A 21,204-nucleotide genomic window follows, 5' to 3' on the forward strand; every position below is an offset into this window, starting at 1 on the left:
ATGATTGAATTGAATGTAGGGCATAAATTTCCAACTAGTGTGCAATTTAAGGATAAACATGGCACTTTATTGAAAATCAAGGTGGAGTATGAGTGGAAACCGAGTATTTGTTTGAAATGTAAAGGCATGGGGCATGAAACTACTGAGTGTAGGAGATCTCAAAATAAACAACAGCCAAAACCAAAAGGTACAATGGTTTGGAGATAGGTCCCTAAGGTCAATACTGTTTTATCAGTCAAGGAATATCCAGAGCTCCCAGGTACAACTCCATCTAAGCCTCATAATGAGGAGAATGAGGACAGTGAATTGGAAGACATAATTTATCTGGATGCTATTGAGAAAGAACAGAATCAGGTGACACAAACTGGTGACCCTCCACATATACCTGATTCTCATGAATAGTATTGGATTTTGGAATGTGAGAGGACTTAATAGTGTAAATAAACAGAAGTTAGTTAGATGTTTTATGAATAATCATTCAGTAGGCCTGTTTGGCTTACTTGAGACTAAAATAAATGGAAATAATGTGAGTAATATTTCCCTCAATATGTTTGATGGTTGGTGTGTTACTACCAATTGTCATACACATAAGGGAGGTAGGGTGTGGTTACTCTGGAAACCTCATCTGTTTGATGTTTGGGTGCTGCATTATGATCCTCAATTCATTCATGCTAAAGTTCAAATCAAAGCTACTGCGAAATGTTTCTTCTTAACTATGGTATATGCTTTTAATGAAGGAACTGACAGAATTGGGTTATGGAACTGGTTGAATAGCTATGCTGTTGGATGCACTGAACCTTGGACTATTGTAGGAGATTTTAACACAGTGATGAATCCTGATGAACGGTTAGGTGGTCAGACTAAGCCTAAAGACATGGAAGCTTTTGTGGATTGTATGAATAGCTGTGATATGGTTGATATCCAGGCTACTGGGGCCTTCTTCACTTGGACGAACAAACAGGATGATACACATAGGAAGTATAGTAGGTTAGATCGTTTCCTTATTAATTCACACTGGACTACTATGTTTCCTGAAATGGTAGGGCATTTTCATCTTGAAGGAGTTTTAGATCACACCCCCTGTGCTGTTTATAATAAGAAGTTAATTGTCAAGAAAAATAGGAGCTTCAAATATTTTTCTATGTGGAGTGGGGCTGCAGAATTTTTGCCTAAAGTTCAGGAGGTTTGGGACAGAAATATACTAGGCACCAAGATGTTCTGTATTGTGAAAAAGCTTAAGGAGTTGAAAGCTGTCCTCAAAGATTTGAACAAAACCTGTTATGCTGATATTGAAGTCCAAACTGCAGAGGCTGAGAAAGATCTTAATGCTATTCAGTTGCAGTTGAGTGAGGCTCCTACTAGCTCTGATCTGGTTAACCAAACTTAGGAGGCTTCTTAAAGATAGAGACAGTTTCCTTCAGCAGAAAGCCAAGGCTCAATGGCTAGAGGAGGGGACACAAATTCAGCTTATTTCCATGGTATTATCAGGAAAAAATGCATGAGGAACACTGTCATCCAAATTGAAGATCAGCATGGAAATGTTTGTTCTGATAGTAGTAGCATTCAGAATGCCTTCTTGGAGTACTATCAAGGTTTACTTGGAAGTCAAAAATCCACTGAGAGTGTGAGGGATGCTGTCTTGGCCTATGGTAATGTATGTACTGATGATCATATTGAGATATTGAACAAGCCAGTGACTTATGAGGAGGTAAAACAGGTGGTATTCTCTATTCCCATTGACAAAGCCCCAGGACCTGATGGGTATTCAAGTTGTTTTTTTCGAGATGCTTGGGGTGTGATTGGTCAGGATGTCTTTGAGGCAGTAAAGGACTTCTTTATAACTGGGCAATTACTTAACCAGATAAATGCAACCAATGTTAGCCTGATTCCCAAATGTGAGAGACCAACTTCTGTAAAGTAATTTAGGCCCATTGCCTGCTGCAATATGATATACAAGATCATTTCTAAACTCCTTTGCAACAGATTAGCTCTAGTATTACCAGATATTATTCATGAATGTCAGGGAGCTTTTGTTCAAGGAAGGTCCATTATTGAAAATGTCCTGATTTGTCAAGATATTGTGCATCAGTATTCCAAGAAGAATGTGTCACCTAGATGCCTATTCAAAATTGACTTGCAAAAAGCATATGATACAGTTGAATGGGAATTTGTGGAGCAAATGTTGACTGGTCTGAAGTTCCCAAGACATTTTATTAATCTGATTATGGCCTGCCTTCAATCCACTTCTTTTACTTTGGTCTTGAATGGGAATAATTTTGGATATTTCAGAGGTATGAGAGGACTACGTCAAGGAGATCCTGTGTCTCCTCTCATTTTTACGATCTGTATGGAATACTTGACAAGACTCATTAAGTTTGCTACAGCAAGATGGCCATTTCATTATCATCCTCTATGTAAGGGACTCAAGCTCACTCATCTTATGTTTGCGGATGATTTGTTGATGTTTTGTAAAGGGGATGCTCCTTCTATTCTCCTACTTTTGAGAGCATTCACCTCCTTCTCTAAAGCCTCAGGTTTAAGCATGAATAACAGTAAGTCAGAAATCTTCTTTAATGGGATGCAGGAAGACTTACAGCATGACATTCTTGCTGTGTCTGGTTTCCAGGAAGGCAAAATGCCTTTCAAATACCTAGGAGTACCCATACAGCCAGGAAAGATGAACAAAAGGGACTGTAATAGCCTGATAGAAAAAATGGTGGCCAAAATTCGTAGTCTTGGTGCAAAGAAGTTATCATATGCAGGAAGAGTTGTTCTAATAAATTCAGTGCTCAACACTCTTTACAATTACTGGGCAGCCATGTTCATTATTCCAAAGAGTATTATTAAGAGGGTAGAAGCTATCTGCAGGAATTTTCTATGGAGTAGCTCATCTGATTACCACAGGGTTCCACTGGTAGGATGGGATAGAGTTACCTTGCCAAAGGATGAAGGAGGTTTAGGTATTAAAAAAGCAGATATGTGGAATACTGCCTCAGTGGGAAAGTTGGTGAATTGGCTATATACCAAACCTAACAGGCTTTGGATAAAATGGGTTGCAAATGTGTATTTAAAGGGAAGAGAATGGCATGAGTATATCCCTGGTAACGATTCACCCTGGACCTGGAAGAGCATTTGTAAGGTTAAGGAAAGGATTAAGAGTGGTTTTAATGATAATTTTTGGGCTTCTTCTCCCAAAGGATACTCTATTCGAAGTGGATATGAATGGTTGATGGGTCAGCACCCCAAAACTGCCTGGTCTAATCTTGTGTGGAATAATTGGAACATACCTAAACACTCTTTTGTTGCTTGGATGATTATGCAAGATGGACTAAACATTAGAACCAAGCTCTATGCTATTAGTTTATGCCCTGATGATGCCTGCATTTTATGTGGGGATCAGCCTGAGACAATTGCCCACCACTTTTCAGAATGCAAGTTCACCTGTAAGGTTAAGGAGAGTATTGAAGAATGGACTGGTAAGCCACTGCCTGATCTTACTGCTTTACTATCTGCAAACAGGAACAGATTGCAATGGAAGGCTTCTGCGTGTGTTCAAACTGCTTTATGGTATATTATCTGGTTTCAGAGAAACAATGCGAGACATCAGCTGTGTGTTCAGAGACCTGACATTATAGCACAACAACTGAAACAGCTAATTCAGAGGAGAATTCGTAGCAAAATGTGTAAACTAGATAGCAATGGTGCCAATGATTGGCAGGCAAGCATAGGATTTATGTGTTAGATTGCCTTTGGGGGGATTCGAACCATAGTCCTTGTAATTATGATTGTCTTTTTTTGATATATTAAATATACTCACATTTCACCTAAAAAAAAAACAAGTTGTCCAGGCTCTTCAAAATCCAGAGTTATATGAGGAAAAGGTAAAAGACGCAGGGGAGCCTGCAGAGCGAGAAAATAAATGTGTATCTTGTAACACCGCCTTATCATTCTCTGATGAAGATTTGTTGCTTGGATCAAAGCTCCACAATAGGCCTTTGTATGTATCAGGCTATATAAGAGGCAAGAGAGTGAACCGTATCATAATCGATGGAGGGTCTGGTGTAAATCTCATACCGAAGGCAATCATGATTGAGTTGGGCATGACAATGGATGAATTATCCAGTAGTCGAACAATAATTCATGGCTTCAACCTGAATGGCGAGCGTGCTATTGGCATAATTCGTGTGAACCTTAGCATGGAAGATTTATCTTCTGACACCTTATTTCATGTTATTGATGCAAAGACCTCATTCAAGTTATTGTTAGGTCGGCCTTGGAAGCATGAGAATGGGGTGGTTGCTTCAACTCTACATCAATGTCTAAAATATTATCATGGAGGTGAAAGAAAAATCAATGGTGATGTCAAGCCTTTTGCTAAGGTCGATTCATTTTTCGCGGATGCAAAGTTCTTTGAGGAAAATGGCACTTCAAGTGAATTCTTTCCATCCACTATTTCATCAACTGGGAAGAGAGGCAAAGAAAAAGAAGTTGCGAACTCTCCAAATACTTCTAGTAATGATGCTAAAATGGAAGTGGGTCAAAGTAGCCAATCGAAGAGCAACGAAAAACTCAGACATGGTGAAGAAGCTAAGGAAGAAGATCCATAAAAAAAAATGTAACTCCGGTGCTTCGGTACATTCCAAAGTCACGACGCAAGGAGGGTGAAAGTCCTTTTGCAGAATATAATAGCTCAAGGACAATGACCAAAGAGAAAGCTAAGTCCAACAATGTAGTCAAGCAAGAGTGGATGGTGAAGCTTCTCACCCCTCTACCTAGCACGGTTGAAAAACAAGTTGTGAGATACGCTCCTACTGGGTTCGTTCCATCATCAAGCAAATCGTCCCAGGGTCAAGAAAAGGGTGTGTTCAACTCCAATGCATATAAGTTGTTGGCTAAAGTTGGATATGACTTTGAAAATCCCACTCCATTGGGCAAAATTATCAATGTTGAGCCTTATGGCTTGAACGAAACTCAAAAGAAATTTTTTAAGAATGAGGGGAGCTTTAGTGCTTCCAAGGTTGGTCTAGGCTATGAATCTCGTTCACCTATAAGGATTGGTGCTCAACGAAAAGTAGATGCATTATCCTCTCAGTGCATCACACCTAAAGAAATGGTAGAAGATAAACGTACAAATTACACGACATCGCCAACACTCTCTGTCTTTGATCGGATTCGACCACCTGCAATAGGAGTGCCTCCTTCTGTGTTCGATCGATTGGGGGGCATAGTTCATCACAACAAGAAATCCCTTTAAAGAATAGTTTTTATATCTTCAAGAGATTGGGTGTTCAAGATAATGCCACTTGTGCTTGCCAGTCAAGTGCCTCATCATATTTGAAGAAGAAAGGATCAGTGCTTAAACGTCTGGGAGCTCCATCTCGTTCGGTGTTCGATCGCTTAAAAGACCCCAAAGGTATTAAAGATCGTAAGCAATCGCATAAAGCCTCAACAAGTCAAAGCAAAGAAGAGGTAAAAGTTAGTGATGATCTCAGAAGTGTTGTTCCTTCCAGAATGAAGCGCATAGAAGTAGTGGACATAGTTCAAAAGCAACCCCTTAAGGTAAAAAGGTATGTGGTGGTCCTTACTAATTAGAAGAAGTCATCAACTTTCCAAGCAAAGTGGAAGTTGCGACTTGGTGAAGCTTCGACATCATCAAGAGTGAGTAACAAAGAAGAATTGGAGGATGAAGTAATGTCAACTTATCCCATCACCATAGAGGAAGTCCTTGACACTAACGAAGAAGTTGAGGCTGATGAAGCTCCAGCATTGCTAGAGGATGGGGGCAATCAATTGTCGATGACCTAAAGGAACTAAATTTAGGGACTTCAGAGGACCCTCGGCCAATATATATTAGTGCTCTTCTTACAGAGAAGGAGGAGGATGAATACCTCAAGCATTTAACCGAGTACAAAGATGTTTTTGCTTGGAGTTACAAGGAAATGCCAAGATTAAGTCCTAAAGTTGCAATGCATCGTTTGGCAGTTAAGAAAGGTATAAGTCCTAAGAAGCAGCCTCAATGACGTTTCAGGTCAGAATTGATTCCTGGGATTGAGAAAGAAGTCAACAAACTTATTAAAGCTTGTTTCATTCGAGAGGTAACATACCCAACATGGATTGCAAACATCGTGCCAGTGAGAAAGAAAAATGGCCATTTACGCGTGTGTGTGGATTTTCGGGATCTCAATGATGCTTGCCCAAAAGACGATTTTCCTTTGCCAGTCATAGAGCTCATGATTGATGCAACGACCGGACATGAAGCTCTTTTCTTCATGATTGCACGGTAGGATATAATCAAATTCTTATGGCACCTGGGGATCAAGAGGCTACTGCGTTTCGTACTCCGAAGGGGGCCTTTTGCTACAAAGTTATGCCATTTGGTCTCAAGAATGCAGGAGCAACATACCAACGTGCTATACAAAGGATATTTGATGAAATGTTACACAAAACAATTGAGTGATATGTTGATGATGTTGTGGTTAAGTCTAAGAAAAGAGGAGACCATATCAACGACCTTCGTACCGTCTTTGAAAGACTGCGAAAATGTCAACTCAAGATGAATCCGCTCAAATGTGCCTTTGGAGTTACTTTGGGGAAATTCTTAGGATTCGTTGTACGACACAGAGGAATTAAAGTTGATCAATCAAAGATCAAGGTCATTCAAGAAATGCCAGAGCCTAAAAATTTGAAGGAGCTTCGTGGTCTACAAGGTCGCTTAGCTTACATTCGCAGGTTCATCTCTAACCTCGCGGGACGTTGTCAGCCATTCAGTCATCTTATGAAGAAGGATGCTATATTCTAATGGGATGACAAATGTCATAATGCCTTTGAAAGTATCAAAAAGTACTTGTCATCTGCACCCGTGTTGGGGCACCTGTTCCAGGAAAGCCTCTTATCCTCTACATCGCCGCACAAGAACGTTCACTGGGGGCATTATGTGCTCAAGAGAATGAAGATAAGAAGGAGAGGGCTCTCTATTACCTAAGTCGAACTTTGGTGGGAGCTGAACTGAATTACTCTCCAATCGAGAAAATATGTTTGGCTTTGGTCTTTGCAATTCAAAAACTAAGGCACTACATGCAGGAACATACTGTCCATGTAATTTCAAAGGATGATCCTATCAAGTATATACTCTCAAGTCCAGTCTTGTCCGGTCGTCTAGCAAAGTGGGCAGTTCTACTCAAACAGTATGACTTGGTCCATGTGCCTCAAAAGGCAATCAAAGGGCAAGCTTTAGCTGACTTCCTTGCTGATCACCCAGTCCCCACAAAATGGGAACTTCAGGATAATCTTTCAGGTGAAGAGATATTCTATGTCGATGTACTTTCGCCATGGCAAATGTATTTTGATGGTGCAGCAAGACGTGATGGAGCCAGAGCTGGTGTTGTATTCTTGTCTCCCGAAGGTCATGTGTTGCCTTACTCCTTTGTGCTCACTGAACTGTGCTCAAATAATGTGGCCGAGTATCAAGCTTTAATCTTAGGCCTTCAGATGGCGATTGAAATAGGGGTCAAGGATTTAGACATCTATGGAGATTCCTTGTTGGTGGTGAACCAAGTCCTTGATGAATTCGAAGTGAAAAAAGATGATCTCATTCCCTACCATCAATATGCAATCCAGTTACTTAACAAGTTGGATTGTGTTACATATTGGACATGTGCCAAGGAGGGCCAATAAGTTGGCTGACGCGCTTGCTAATCTTGCAGCCACTTTGGCACTGGGGGTAGAGAAAGTCACGACAATTCTAGTTTGCAACCGTTGAGTAGTACCGCCGCTAGAAGGAGGAGAAATTGCAGAGTCATCTAACATGATTAGTGTCTACCAAGTCGATAATGATGATTGGCGACAACCTATCATCGACTTCTTGGAACATCAAAAACTTCCTGATGACCCTAGACATAAAGTAGAGATTCGTCGTCGTGCTCCAGGTTCATATATTATAAGGGAACACTTTACAGACGATCGTTCCTCGGGCGATGGCTAAGATGTTTTTGTGAAACTGAAGCCTCTAAGGCCATGTACGAAGCTTACTCAGGTGTTTGTAGCGCTCATCAATCCGGTCCAAAGCTTCATGATCGTGTGAAAAGAATGGGGTACTATTGGCCAACCATGGTGCAAGATTGCATGGACTTTGCGAAGAAGTGTGATGCTTGTCAGTTCAATGCAAATTTCATACATCAACCTCCAGAACCCTTGCATCCTACCATTTCGTCTTGGCCCTTTGAAATGTGGGGACTAGATGTTGTAGGACCCATCACTCCAAAAGCATCAAATGGGCATGAATTCATCCTCGCTGCAACAGATTATTTCTCAAAGTGGGCAGAAGTTGTCAGTGTACGTGAAGTAAAAAAGGAAACTGCTATTGATTTTATTCGCACTCAGATAATCTTTCGGTATGGTATACCACAACGCATCATAACTGATAATGGCAAGCAGTTCTTTAACAAGTTTATGACAAGTCTTGGTGAAAAGTTCAAATTTAAACAATACAAGTCTTCCGTGTACACTGCTCCTGCAAATGGCTTAGCTGAAGCTTTTAATAAGACACTATGTAATTTGTTGAGGAAAGTGGTGGCGAAGTCAAAGCGTGATTGGCATGAGAGAATCGGTGAGGCATTGTGGGCCTATCGTACTACATATAAGACACCCACTCAAGCGACCCCGTATGCATTGGTGTATGGAGTTGAAGCAGTTTTGCCATTAGAACTTCAAATTCAATCCTTGAGAGTTGCCATTCAGGAAGAGCTTACAAGTGATGACAATGACAAGTTGCGCTTGGAAGAGTTGGAAGCTCTAGATGAGAAAAGGTTGCAAGCACAACAAAAGCTGCAGTGTTATCAAGCACGGTTGTCGCGTGCATTCAACAAAAAGGTGCGCCCTCGATCTTTTCAGGCAGGAGACTTGGTGCTCACGGTAAGAAGGCTGATCATTACTTCTCACAAACCTAAAGGCAAGTTCACTTCTAAGTGGGATGGGCCATACGTCGTGCAAGAAGTATACACCAATGGTGCATATAAGATTGTTGATGAAGACGGTGTTCTTGTAGGACCGATCAACGGAAAATTCTTGAAGCGCTACTACTCCTAAGCATGAGGCCAAACTGCATAAGCTCCTAAGCATGAGCCTAAAATGCATACCAAAATAAAACTCAAAATCAACAAAAAAAATCAAAAAAAAAACAACAAAAAAACAACAAAAAAATCCTTCTCTGAACTACGTGGGCTTGATCTTGTGAAGTGCTACTTTGGTACTTTATGAGTACGTAGGCAACTTGAGTAAGTCATTTACTTAGGTGCAGCCACACCCCCAAAGAAAAAAACACTTTGATGAACTACGTTGGCTTGATCTTGCAATTTGTCCTCCATGGTCACTTTGCGAGTACGTAGTTTGAACAAACACTTTGTTCAAGTGCAGCCACACCAAAGATCCAAACCTCTCAAAAAAATCGCTCCTGACCCGCAAGATCTTAAACTGCTTAAACTATGCATGGCTTAATAAACTTCAAATCGGTCGGCCTTTAAGGACAAGGACAGTCTTGATCGTTGATGGATTTTGCCTGAATGGATGAAATTCCATCGTATCTTTTAAATCTCCAAGTACCTTGCCTTCCTTCGAACAAGTGTAGAGTATGAGTAGTTGATGGTAATTCTTTAGTTATCCATGGTTGTCGATCATGCAAGATTCAAGGAACATCGTTCATGCTTTTTTTGCTATCCAAATCCTCCAAGCTCTGCTTCATATGGGTCATCACACTTTTTATTCCTCGTGGACATAGAGAGCCTTGGAAATACCTTTGAAAAAATCTCGCACTGCGTAACGGATTGATGAGAGTAGCTTGAAATCCTCATGCGGTGGACTGGTCAAGAGAGTATCGAAGTGTTCCACCTCGAATTCCTCGGCATCTCTCGCGGTCACCAACTCGGGTACATTCTCGGCATCTACCTTGGATTCCTCGTCGTCCCTCACGGTCTTCAACGATCCAAGGGTAAGTTCAAGCATGATGGCTTAAATAAGAAATCGAAATAACTCGCTCTGCGGAATGCTTCAAACTGTCTAACCATTGTCAAGACGGTCCATTGCTTGCTTCTTGATAACTTAGAAGAGATTCGAACTCATACGTCCAAAATATTTCGATATTCTCGTGGTTCTGGCAATTACTTGAAGTATCCTAGCGATCCATGGTCAAGTATTGAAATGAGCCACCCGGGATGCCTCAAATGCTTCAGTGGCCAACGGGACATGTTGCTTGCTTCATAGCTTGGAAGAGAAATAAAACAACCAAACTCGGAGTTGCCTGAAATCCTCTTACGCCCGACTAGACAAGTGCATTGCATTGCGTTGCGTTGCTTGATGAAGAATCGAAATAAGCCATCTTGAAGGTTTCAAATTCTACCACGGTCGCCTCATATCGAAACGATCGGACACGGACTTCCTCGCGGTCTCTAGCACTTGACGGGCAAATTCTTTGCATGATGTCTCACATAAGAAATCGAAGTGACTCGCCTGAAATATCGAATTCTCCAGCGATCGACGAACAACTTCACTGCTTAAAAGAGAATCAAGATAGCCTAGCCAAAATGTTAGTTGATCTAAGATGGCTTGTATAATACCTGCACACATTATCAAATGACCAAGTAAAAGGAAGGGACAATGTATGAGCATTTAAATCAAAATTCATTTAAGGACATACATGAAGCTGCAAAAAAAGGGCAAAGCAAAGTTGCGGATCACTTTGTGATTTATCCAATCAATGAGAATCAAAAGTAAAAAAATTGTTTAATAATGTAGCACATAGTCTTGCGTGTAAGGCTATGATTAGTTAGATAGGTACATCTTCCTTTACAGCTGCCAAAAAAAAGTAAAAAATTGTTGGAAGATTAGAAGTGCAACGTGCAACAAAAAAAATAAAATGAAAGACTCGGTGTTTTGACACAGCTCACATTCATCCTTCTTGACTGTGAAAATAAAAGGATTTCGAAAGGAAGATGTAATCCCCTTCAAACTGATTTAGTAAGCTTCAAGGCAATTATTCCATGGCCAACTCTTCAGCTTACCACAAACGGCACAATGAACACCTTGCTTGTCACTTGTTTGCGTCAATGTCGTGCGAGCTCTATAACGCCAAGCTCCATTGTCAGCCGTTTGATTATTTTTAAATTCAACAACGGGTCTGGGCCGCACCCAAACTGTGTTTGCGTCAATGTCGTGCGAGCTCTATAACGCCAAGCTCCATTGTCAGCCGTTTGATTATTTTTAAATTCAACAACGGGTCTGGGCCGCACCCAAACTGAGGAGAAAGAGTCCACAACAGAGGCCAGAGATGGTTCCACTCTAAAACCAATTGGCGATAGAAGGAGTAGCCCCTTGCCTTATAAAGTGGAAATTCTTCTCCTCTTTTATCAATGTGGGACACAACCCTCACATGTGGGATTTTGGGTTTCTTCACATTTCCCCTCACATGTGAGGCCCACTTTTTCACACAGACTGGACAAATTCAACTGAGCAACTTTGCTCGTCCAGCTGCAAACATGGCCCATTATTAACTCAGACCGGGCAAATTCAACTGAGCAACTTTGCTCCTCCGACTGCAAACTTTGGCCCATGTAACCCAGGTCTTTAGCCATGGGCTCTGATACCATGTTAAATTCAACAACGGGTCTGGGCCACACCCAAAATGAGGAGAAAGAGTCCACAACAGAGGCCCAAGATGGTTCCACTCTAAAACCAATTGGCAATAGAAGGAGTAGCCCCTTGCCTTATAAAGTGGTAATTCTTCTCCTCTTTTATCAATATGGGACAACCCTCACATGTGATATTTTGGGTTTCTTCACAATTATCCATGGTCCAAAAAACTCGTTGCCACATCATTCCTCTCCAGAGTTGCCAGCGTGTCCTCGTCAACTCCTTATCCCCGACGTCATTGCTATTGAATTTTGACTCTCTGGATTCAGGAGCATTGAGTCAGCATGTTCATCATTCACGATTTCGAGCCATTGTTCAGAACTTCAGGTTGATACCTATCCAACAACAATAACTCCAAAAAAAATCAAAATTACTCTCATTGCAAGAAGTGAGATACTGCAGGAGTGAGTAGAGTATAGTGACGAAATAATGCTAAAAAAATCAAGTCATTTATTCGGTCATTACTTTGGATATGTATATATATCTCGGTTTTTAGAGCAAATACACTCAACTTTTGACATGAGTTTTGTCAAGTTTAAGTAAAGTCATAGGTGTGAAACAATATCATAACCATGGTTTTATTCCCTGGATCGTCGTCATGGGTGAATCAAATTCCCGTCTACCTGAAGTGCATTAAGTGATTGAAACAAATACTGAAATGGTTAAATGACGGCTCATCAAATTAAACGACGAGTTGGAGAAAAAGTTGATGGTGTTGAGAATTGATTCAAATTCTTGACTATTAATTTCTTCAGTTACAATAAGATGATTATTACTATGGATCTTTTATGATAGAGTTTATGGAGTCATTATTAGGGTGTCATTCCAAATTCCTAGTGAAGTCGGTTATATTTTTCTAGTCCTATAAATTTCATGGTTGTACCTCAATTTCAAAGTGTGTGAGTGAATAAAAAGCTTTTCCCAAAATACGTTGTTCTCTGCATTCTATACTACATTTGGAATCAGAGCAAAAAAAAAATACCAAGTTTCGGTCCACCCACAAACAAGAGAGTAAAGTAAGGGAGAAAGAAACAAAATAAAACAAATACGCAGTAAACCAAAATCCCTTTTGTGAGATCAAAAAATTCAATTCAAAGCAAAATCAATTGATAGTTCCAAAAAATCAATTCAATGGCAGCAAATGGAAGTTCGCCTTCTTCCCAGCTTTTTATACCCAATTTCAAAGGTGAAAATTATCAATTTTGGAGTCAAAAAATGCAAACTTTGTTCAAATCACAAGAGCTTTGGGACTTAGTAAAGAACGGGTATGCAGAATCCCAAGATCAGGCGGCAGAACCTGTTGGAGGAAAAACGCAGCAACAATGTAAAAGCGAAAAAACAGAAGAGATAAAACCCGAATCGTAGTGCCGTGGTAACGGAGCCACTGCCTTGAAAACTATATTCCGGTACGACCGGGGTGGCGATCAGCTAGTGCCGGTAGTTCCCCAAGGATAACACTACAGTCTCCAACTCAGTTTCGCCCACTCGGAACTGTGAGACTTGGAACGAAGATAATTACCATTACCCAGAAATTTAAGAGAAGAGAAGGAAGAAGAGAGGAGAGTGATTGTTGATGTGTATTCTGGAGAGATGCGAGATGATCTATTTATAGTGGAAAAAGATCAGCAGCGGAGCCAAAAACTGCTCCACAAATGCAGCAGTCAAAACGGAATTAGTGGAGCATTAACAGCTCTTTAATCGCGCCACTAATACTCTCCATTGACTGACTGTTACAACTTCCAGTACACTGAATGTGGACAGCCCACTACACACAAGCCCAAAAAAGATTAAAAGGGGGCCTTTGGCCCGCACCGCAGGTGCTCTACCCAAACCCGAGCCCGAGCTCGAGCTCGAGCCGGGCCGGGCCGGCGCGCGCGCGCGTGTGTGTTTGGACCCAAACCCACAGGCCCAACAATCCCAACAAAAGCCTCCTTGGTCCACACAATTGGCTAGTGAAAGACAAAAGACAATATAAACACAAGGAGACCAAGCTACTCCACCGATGTGGGATATCAAATGGAAAGTTGGACAAAGCAACTTGGCTTTTACAGCCATCATTTCCAACAATCCCCCACAGATGGCGAGAAAAAGCAAAGAGAAGAAATTCCTGGGTAAAGGAAGGATTGGATACTTAGGTATCAATATCTTACGATTTGAATTGACACTTTAGTGAAATGAGGAAACAACTTACTTACAGCGAGAGAATATCTTGCGATTTGAATTCTGGTGAGCTTCGGTCGATACCCCCACAACACATATCATACCTTCGAATTAAGATCGTTCACGAAAGTGCAACGCGCTCTTTTAGAGTTATGCGTTTACCTCGGTACTAATAGATGTGTTCAGAAGACTTCTCATAGTCTAATGATCGTTACACCTACGTAGGTGACTCAAGTGCTTCTCAATAGCACTTCTCACATGAGTCATTAAGGACCCAAGTCCAACCTGGTGTATGATCCATCAAGTGCGTCTCAAAAGCACCACCATAAAGGCTATGAATCATACAACGCCATAGGAATAAGCTTTAGACCTAGTCAAGTCTCACTCTTGACCTAAGGACTTAAGCCCCATTCCCCTCGACGTATCAACGACTAGTCTCCTAGCCAGCCCTTTAGTAAAGGGATCAGCAAGATTGTTTTCGGACTTCACATAGTCCAAAGCAATCACTCCATTGTCTTGGAGTTGTCTAACTGCAGCGTGCCTTATTCGAATGTGTCTCTTCTTTGAATTGTAGACACTATTCTTTGCAACACCAATAGCAGCCTGCGAGTCACAGTGCAGGGAGACCGGTGTTAGCCGTCCGCCCCACACTGGTATATCAGCTAAAAGGTTTTTCAACTATTCAGCCTCTTGTCCTGCCAACTCAAGAGCTATGAACTCAGATTCCATGGTAGAGCGTGCAATACAAGTCTGTTTAGAAGACTTCCACGATATAGCACCTCCACCCATGGTAAATACATAACCATTAGTAGAACAGATCTCATCGTTACCGCAACCCGCCGCATCACAATATCCCTCTAACACAAAGAAAATTTACTATAATGCAAACATAAGTCAACTGTTCCCTTTAGGTATTTTAGTAAACGACGAAGAGCATTCCAGTGTTCATTGCTAGGGTTATGTGTATAACGACTCGATCTACTAACTGCATAAGCAATATCTAGTCGAGTACAGTTCATTAAAAACATCACACTACCTAGGATTTTAGCATACTCTTCTTGGGAAACACTCTTGCCCAAGTTTTTACACAATGCTACACTAGGATCATAGGGTGTTCTAGCAGGCACATCATCAAAGCAGTTAAACTTTCTCAACACTTTTTCAACATAATGAGATTGACTTAGACATATTCCATTGGGGTTTCGGATGACCTTAACTCCTAGGATAACATCAGCTTCTCCTAAGTCCTTCATCTCAAATTGTGATGACAAAAATTCTTTGGTTCTAATTATCACCTCTAAATTATTACCAAGTATTAACATGTCATCAACATAAAGGCATATAAGCACACAATCAGATTCTATTACTTTTGAATAAACACATGAATCAGAATTGTTAACCACATAGCCATTACTTATCAAAGTGTTGTTAAATTTCTCATACCACTGTTTAGGTGCTTGTTTCAGTCCATAAAGAGACTTGTTCAGTTTACACACTTTACTCTCTTGACCCTCAATCACAAAACCTTCAGGTTGAGACATATAGATCTCTTCCTTAGTTCACCATTCAAAAAAGCAGTTTTAACATCCATCTGATGTATAACAAGGTTATGAATAGCAGCTAAGGCGATAAGAGTCCTAATGGTCGAAATTTTGGTCACAGGAGAGTAAGTATCAAAATAATCAATACCCTTCTTTTGTGTAAAGCCTCTAACTACAAGTCTAGCTTTGAACCTCTCTATTGTTCCGTCAGGTCTCATTTTCTTTTTAAAGATCCATTTACTTGTGATGGGTTTACTACCTTTAGGTAAATCAGTCAACTCCCAAGTCTGATTTGACACAATAGAGTCAAGTTCACTTTTAATAGCATCTTTCCAAAAATTAGCATCAATGGATTTCATTGCCTCACTATACGTTTTTGGGTCATCTTCTATTAAAAAAGCTGAAACAAATTCATCACTAGCACAAACAGAGTATCCATGTTCGAGACAAAGAAAGTTGAAACAAAATCAGCTCCAAAGTTCTTTGGACATCTAGGTCTCTTAGTTCTTCTAGGTTCAACAACATGATCAATAGAAGTGCTACTACTAGCATGTGAAGAGATATCAACAGATGTAACAGGTAAACTAGGAGGTGAATCAACATTCTTCTGTAATGGAAAAACATGCTCAAAAAACACAAAGATCTCTAGCTTCGGATATAGAACGGTCACTTAAAGACATGAATCTATAAGCAGAACTATTTTGAGCATAACCTATAAAAACACAATCATAGGTCTTTGGTCCAACGGTAGGTCTCCTAAAATCTGGTAAACCCACTTTAGCCAAACACCCCCACACCTTAAGGTAACTCAGGTTAGGAGGATAGCCCTTCCAAATTTCATAGGGTGTCTTGTCAAGTTTCTTATGAGGTACACGGTTAAGAATGTGACAAGCCGATAGAATTGCTTCCCCCCACATATCGTCAGATAGGCCAGAACTTAAAAGCATAGCATTCATCATCTCTTTTAAGGTTCTATTTTTCGTTCAGCCTACGCCGTTAGACTGAGGTAAGTAAGGTGGACTAGTCTCGTGTATTAAACCGTTCGCGGCACAAAAGTCGGCTAGATAACTAGATTTATACTCACCACCTCTATCAGACCTTACCCTTTTAATTTTTCTGTCGAGTTGATTTTCGACTTCATTTTTAAAGTTTATAAACGATTGTTCTGCTTCATCTTTAGTCTTAAGCAGATAGACACGGGTGTACCTTGAACAGTCGTCTATAAAGGTGACATAATAATTCTTTCCACCTCTACTTGCCACATTTTTGAAGTCAGCTAGGTCGGTGTGAATTAACTCAAGAAGACTCGTATTCCTAGTTGTGACAGGTTTACTAGGTTTCTTTGTGAATTTAGCCTCAACACAGCTAGCACATTTAGAGAATTCTTGACTCGTCAAACTTGGAATTAAACTCATAGTTCTAAGTTTTTTAATATAGTCAACATTCACATGACCTAATCTACCATGCCAAACATCAATAGACTCAGCAAATATAAGCAGAAGTAGATGCATTATTATTAAAAACTGAATCAGTGTTCAATACAAAAAGACCCCCAGACAGATAACCCTTGCCCACAAATTCCCCATTACGCGACATTACAACCTTGTCAGCCTCAAAAACAAGTTTCAAACCAGCTTTGTTCAATAAGGCACCAGACACGAGGTTTCGACGCAATGAGGGTACAAATAAAACATTGGTGAGAGCAAGTGTTTTCCCCGAGGTGAGTTTGAGAAAGATCTTGCCTTTGCCTGTGATCATTGCAGATGAAGAATTACCCATGTAGACACATTCCCCATCGCTACTTCCTCGAACTCAAGAAATAACCCCTTATCAAAGACAGAGAGGTGTCCGGAAGCACCAAGATCAAGACCCATTCAGCAAGATTGCCCACCGTGATTAGCTTCCACAACCACAGCAAAGAATGACATCGTCATCACAAAGAACATTAGCTTCAGCAGTTTTCTTTTCGATTACCGGTAGGCTTTGTGACCGGTTTTCCCACGACGTAGCAAACAATGGGACCCTTTGGTTTCTGAATCTTAGCAACTGGTTTGGTATGCTTCCCTGGACCATTCTTCTTAGTCGACCCTGGTTCTTACCCCGACCAACCTTGGCCTTACCCTTACCCTTGAACTTCTCGGATAAGACGGACCACCGGACTCAACCAGTTAGCATTAACAAAGAATGAAGTTTTAACGGGTTGACTAGCAGGTTTGTCTTTAAGGCGATTTGCCTCTTCGGTCCTCATGTGTCCTACTAGTTCTTGGAGAGACAGTCCTTTTTCTTATGCTTAAGGTGGTTCCTATAGTCGGACCGGGAGGGAGGGAACTTTTCTAACAGAACATTAGCCACGAAAATGTCATCTAATTTCATACCCTCATTAACAACATCAAGACAAAGGTTCTCGTAGACATGAACTTGTTCCATGATGGGTTTCCGTCACCATCTGAAATTCCAGCCACTTACCCACAACATATTTCTTTTTCCCCGCATCATCGCCCCATACTTAGCCTCTAAGCTTTCCCATATCGATTTGGACGACTTATGAACCATAAACAGTCAAACAGGTGTGTCGATCATGTTGTTTAGAAGGCGGCATCTAACAAGTTTATTGTCCTTATCAAATTTCTTAATATCCTCTTCGTTTGACTTAACAGCAGATTTAGCGGGAGGGGTGTTCTCTACGGTCTCAATAACAAAGCAGACCTCTTTAACGGGAGAGCAAAGCGGGTCACTAAACAAAGACATAATCAATTTCCGTTGTTCGAAAAACATCAACGGTTTACGTGACCAACGCTTATAGTTATGGCCGTCTAATTTCTCAAGTTTAGTCAAATCGGGAAGGGTTTTAGCTAAAACAGACGACATTGTTACAAAGAATTAACAACAACAAATATATAGTTTTCAAATTGTTGGAGGAAAAACGCAAAGAACAATGTAAAAGCGAAAAAACAGAAGAGATAAAACCCGAATCGTAGTGCCGTGGTAACGGAGCCACTGCCTTGAAAACTATATTCCGGTGCACGACCGGGGTGGCGATCGACTAGTGCCGGTAGTTCCCCAAGGATAACACTACGCCTCCAACTCGGTTTCGCCCACTCGGAATCGTGAGACTTGGAACGAAGATAATTACCATTACCCGAAAATTTAAGAGAAGAGAAGGAAGAAGAGAGGAGAGTGATTGTTGATGTGTATTCTGGAGAGATGCGAGATGATCTATTTATAGCGGAAAAAGATCAGCAGCGGAGCCAAAAACTGCTCCACAAATGCAGCAGTCAAAACGGAATTAGTGGAGCATTAACAGCTCTTTAATCGCGCCACTAATACTCTCCATTGACTGACTGTTACAACTTCCAGTACACTGAATGTGGACAGCCCACTACACACAAGCCCAAAAAAGATTAAAAGGGGGCCTTTGGCCCGCACTGCAGGTGCTCTACCCAAACCCAAACCCGAGCCCGAGCTCGAGCCGGGCCGGGCCGGCGCGCGTGTGTGTTTGGACCCAAACCCACAGGCCCAACAATCCCAACAAAAGCCTCCTTGGTCCACACAATTGGCTAGTGAAAGACAAAAGACAATATAAACACAAGGAGACCAAGCTACTCCACCGATGTGGGATATCAAATGGAAAGTTGGACAAAGCAACTTGGCTTTTACAGCCATCATTTCCAACAGAACCTGGTGCGCAGCTTCGCGAGAATCGAAAGAAGGGTGCAAAAGCTTTGCTCTACATTCAATTAGCTCTTGATGATACTGTATTTCCTCGAATTGCAGCAGCCAAAACATCGAGGGAGGCATGGAATACTTTGAAGCAGGAGTATATGGGTGATAAGAAAGTAATTCAAGTTAAATTACATACTCTTCGTCGTAATTTTGAACTACTGGCTATGCAAAAAGACGAGTATGTGCAAGGTTTTATGTCTAGGGTGGCCGATATTGTTAACAGTATGAGAGCTTATGGTGAAATTGTTGATAATAATATGATTGTTAGTAAAGTTTTGAGGACCTTGACCTCAAAATTTGATCATGTTGTTGCTGCCATAGAGGAAACGAAGGACCTATCTAGATATACATTTGATGAATTAATGGGTTCATTGTTGGCTCATGAGGATAGACTAAATAGGTCTAGTGAGAAAGTAGAAGAAAAATCTTTTCAGGTGAAAGATGAGTCGTCTCAGAAAGAGAAAACAGAAAATTCAAGTTCTGGTGGTCGAAGAAATTGCAGAGGCGGATTTCGCGGCCGAGGTCGCGGTCGAGGCAGAGGAAAAGGACGCTTCACTGAAGGGCATGGGCGTCAAAATATGGGTCCAATTCAATGTTATAACTGCAAGAAGTACGGGCACAAGGAGGCAAATTGTTGGTTCAAGAATAAGGATGAGCAGAAGGCAAACTTTACATAAGAAGTAGAAGGAGAAAGTAAGTTATTCATGGCTCATTCTAGTGGTTCCTATGTTACTGACAGTGTGTGGTTTGTGGATAGTGGGTGCTCGAATCACATGTCCGGGTCATGATGTATGTTCAGGAATCTTGATGAGATGCAAAAGGGTGAAGTTCGGATGGGAGATGACAAGCACGTCAAGGTTGAAGGCAAAGGTACAGTGGCTATAAAAACCATTAAAGGTGATGTTAAACTTCTTCATAATGTGCAATTTGTGCCTAGTTTAGCTCACAACTTGTTGAGTGTTGGTCAATTAATGAGTAGCGGGTATACCCTTGTGTTTAAGGACACTTCATGTGTTATTAGCGATAAGAAGTCCGGGCAGATTATCGCTAGTATTGACAAGTCCCAAATAATATGTTTTCCTTGGATGTGTCCAGTAGAGCTTTACTTGCTTAAGGAAATAGTGAGTCCAACTTATGGCATTTGCGTTATGGTCACCTGAATGTGAGTGGCTTAAAATTGTTGAGTCAAAAGGAAATGGTGGTAGGTTTGCCTAAAATTAATGAACATGTATTTTGTGAAGGGTGCGTCTACGGCAAAAAATGTAAAGCACCATTCCCTAGTGGAAGGTCGTGGAGAGCCTCTAATTACCTTGATCTTGTTCATGCTAACTTATATGGTCCAATGAGAACGGAGTCAATTGGTGGAAGTCGTTACTTCTTGTTGTTTATTGACGATTATACTCGTATGAATTGGGTTTATTTCTTGAAGTCTAAATCCGAGGCTTTTGATTATTTTAAGAAATTCAAAGCTTTGGTGGAGAATCAAAGTGACATGTGTATTAAGACGCTACGAACAGACCGTGGTGGAGAATTTTTGTCAAAAGAGTTCATGAAATTTTGTGAAGAGCATGGTATTCGAAGGGAATTGACTGCACCATACACACCGCAACAGAATGGCATTGCGGAACGAAAAAACATAACCATAGTGGAGATGGCAAGAAGTATGCTCAAGGCGAAAGGGTTGCCAGACCGTTTTTGGGGACAAGCTGTGGCTACTGCAGTATACTTGCTGAACATTTCACCTACAAGAGCGGTCCAAAATCAGACTCCATTTGAAGCATGGAGGGGGAAGAGACCTCGGGTAAGCCACTTAAGAGTATTTGGTTGTGTATCTTATGCTTTGGTTCCCTCTCATTTACGCCATAAACTGGATAACAAGTCCTAAAAATGCATATTTGTTGGCTATAGTATTGAATCCAAGGCATATAAGCTATATAACCCTGTAAGTGGTAAGGTGATTATAAGTCGAGATGTCAAGTTTGATGAAGCAGAAAAATGGTTATGGAGTGCTGATTCGACAGTAGCTGCAGTACCACATACTGAATGCTTAGAACTAGAACAAGAGGGTCAAGTACATGCTGACAACAATGGTTCAACATCA

At 41.0% G+C, this 21,204-nt stretch overlaps 2 protein-coding genes across 2 annotated transcripts; both read left to right on the forward strand.

Annotated features, from left to right (window-relative positions):
* Nucleotides 1-715: 715 nt before the first annotated feature.
* On the forward strand, nt 716-1,387 carry LOC141657086 (uncharacterized). The gene has a single exon (XM_074464212.1). The coding sequence runs from the start codon at nt 716-718 to the stop codon at nt 1,385-1,387; it is 672 nt and encodes a 223-aa protein (XP_074320313.1).
* A 15,914-nt stretch (nt 1,388-17,301) lies between these two features.
* LOC141657108 (uncharacterized) lies at nt 17,302-19,780 on the forward strand. Its single transcript, XM_074464246.1, has 2 exons — nt 17,302-17,434; nt 19,056-19,780. Exons 1-2 carry the CDS (start codon nt 17,302-17,304, stop codon nt 19,778-19,780), a joined length of 858 nt encoding a protein of 285 aa, XP_074320347.1.
* The last annotated feature ends 1,424 nt before the right edge of the window (nt 19,781-21,204 follow it).

The sequence above is a fragment of the Silene latifolia genome, chromosome 1 (genome assembly GCF_048544455.1).
Source record: "Silene latifolia isolate original U9 population chromosome 1, ASM4854445v1, whole genome shotgun sequence".
NCBI lineage: Eukaryota > Viridiplantae > Streptophyta > Magnoliopsida > Caryophyllales > Caryophyllaceae > Silene > Silene latifolia.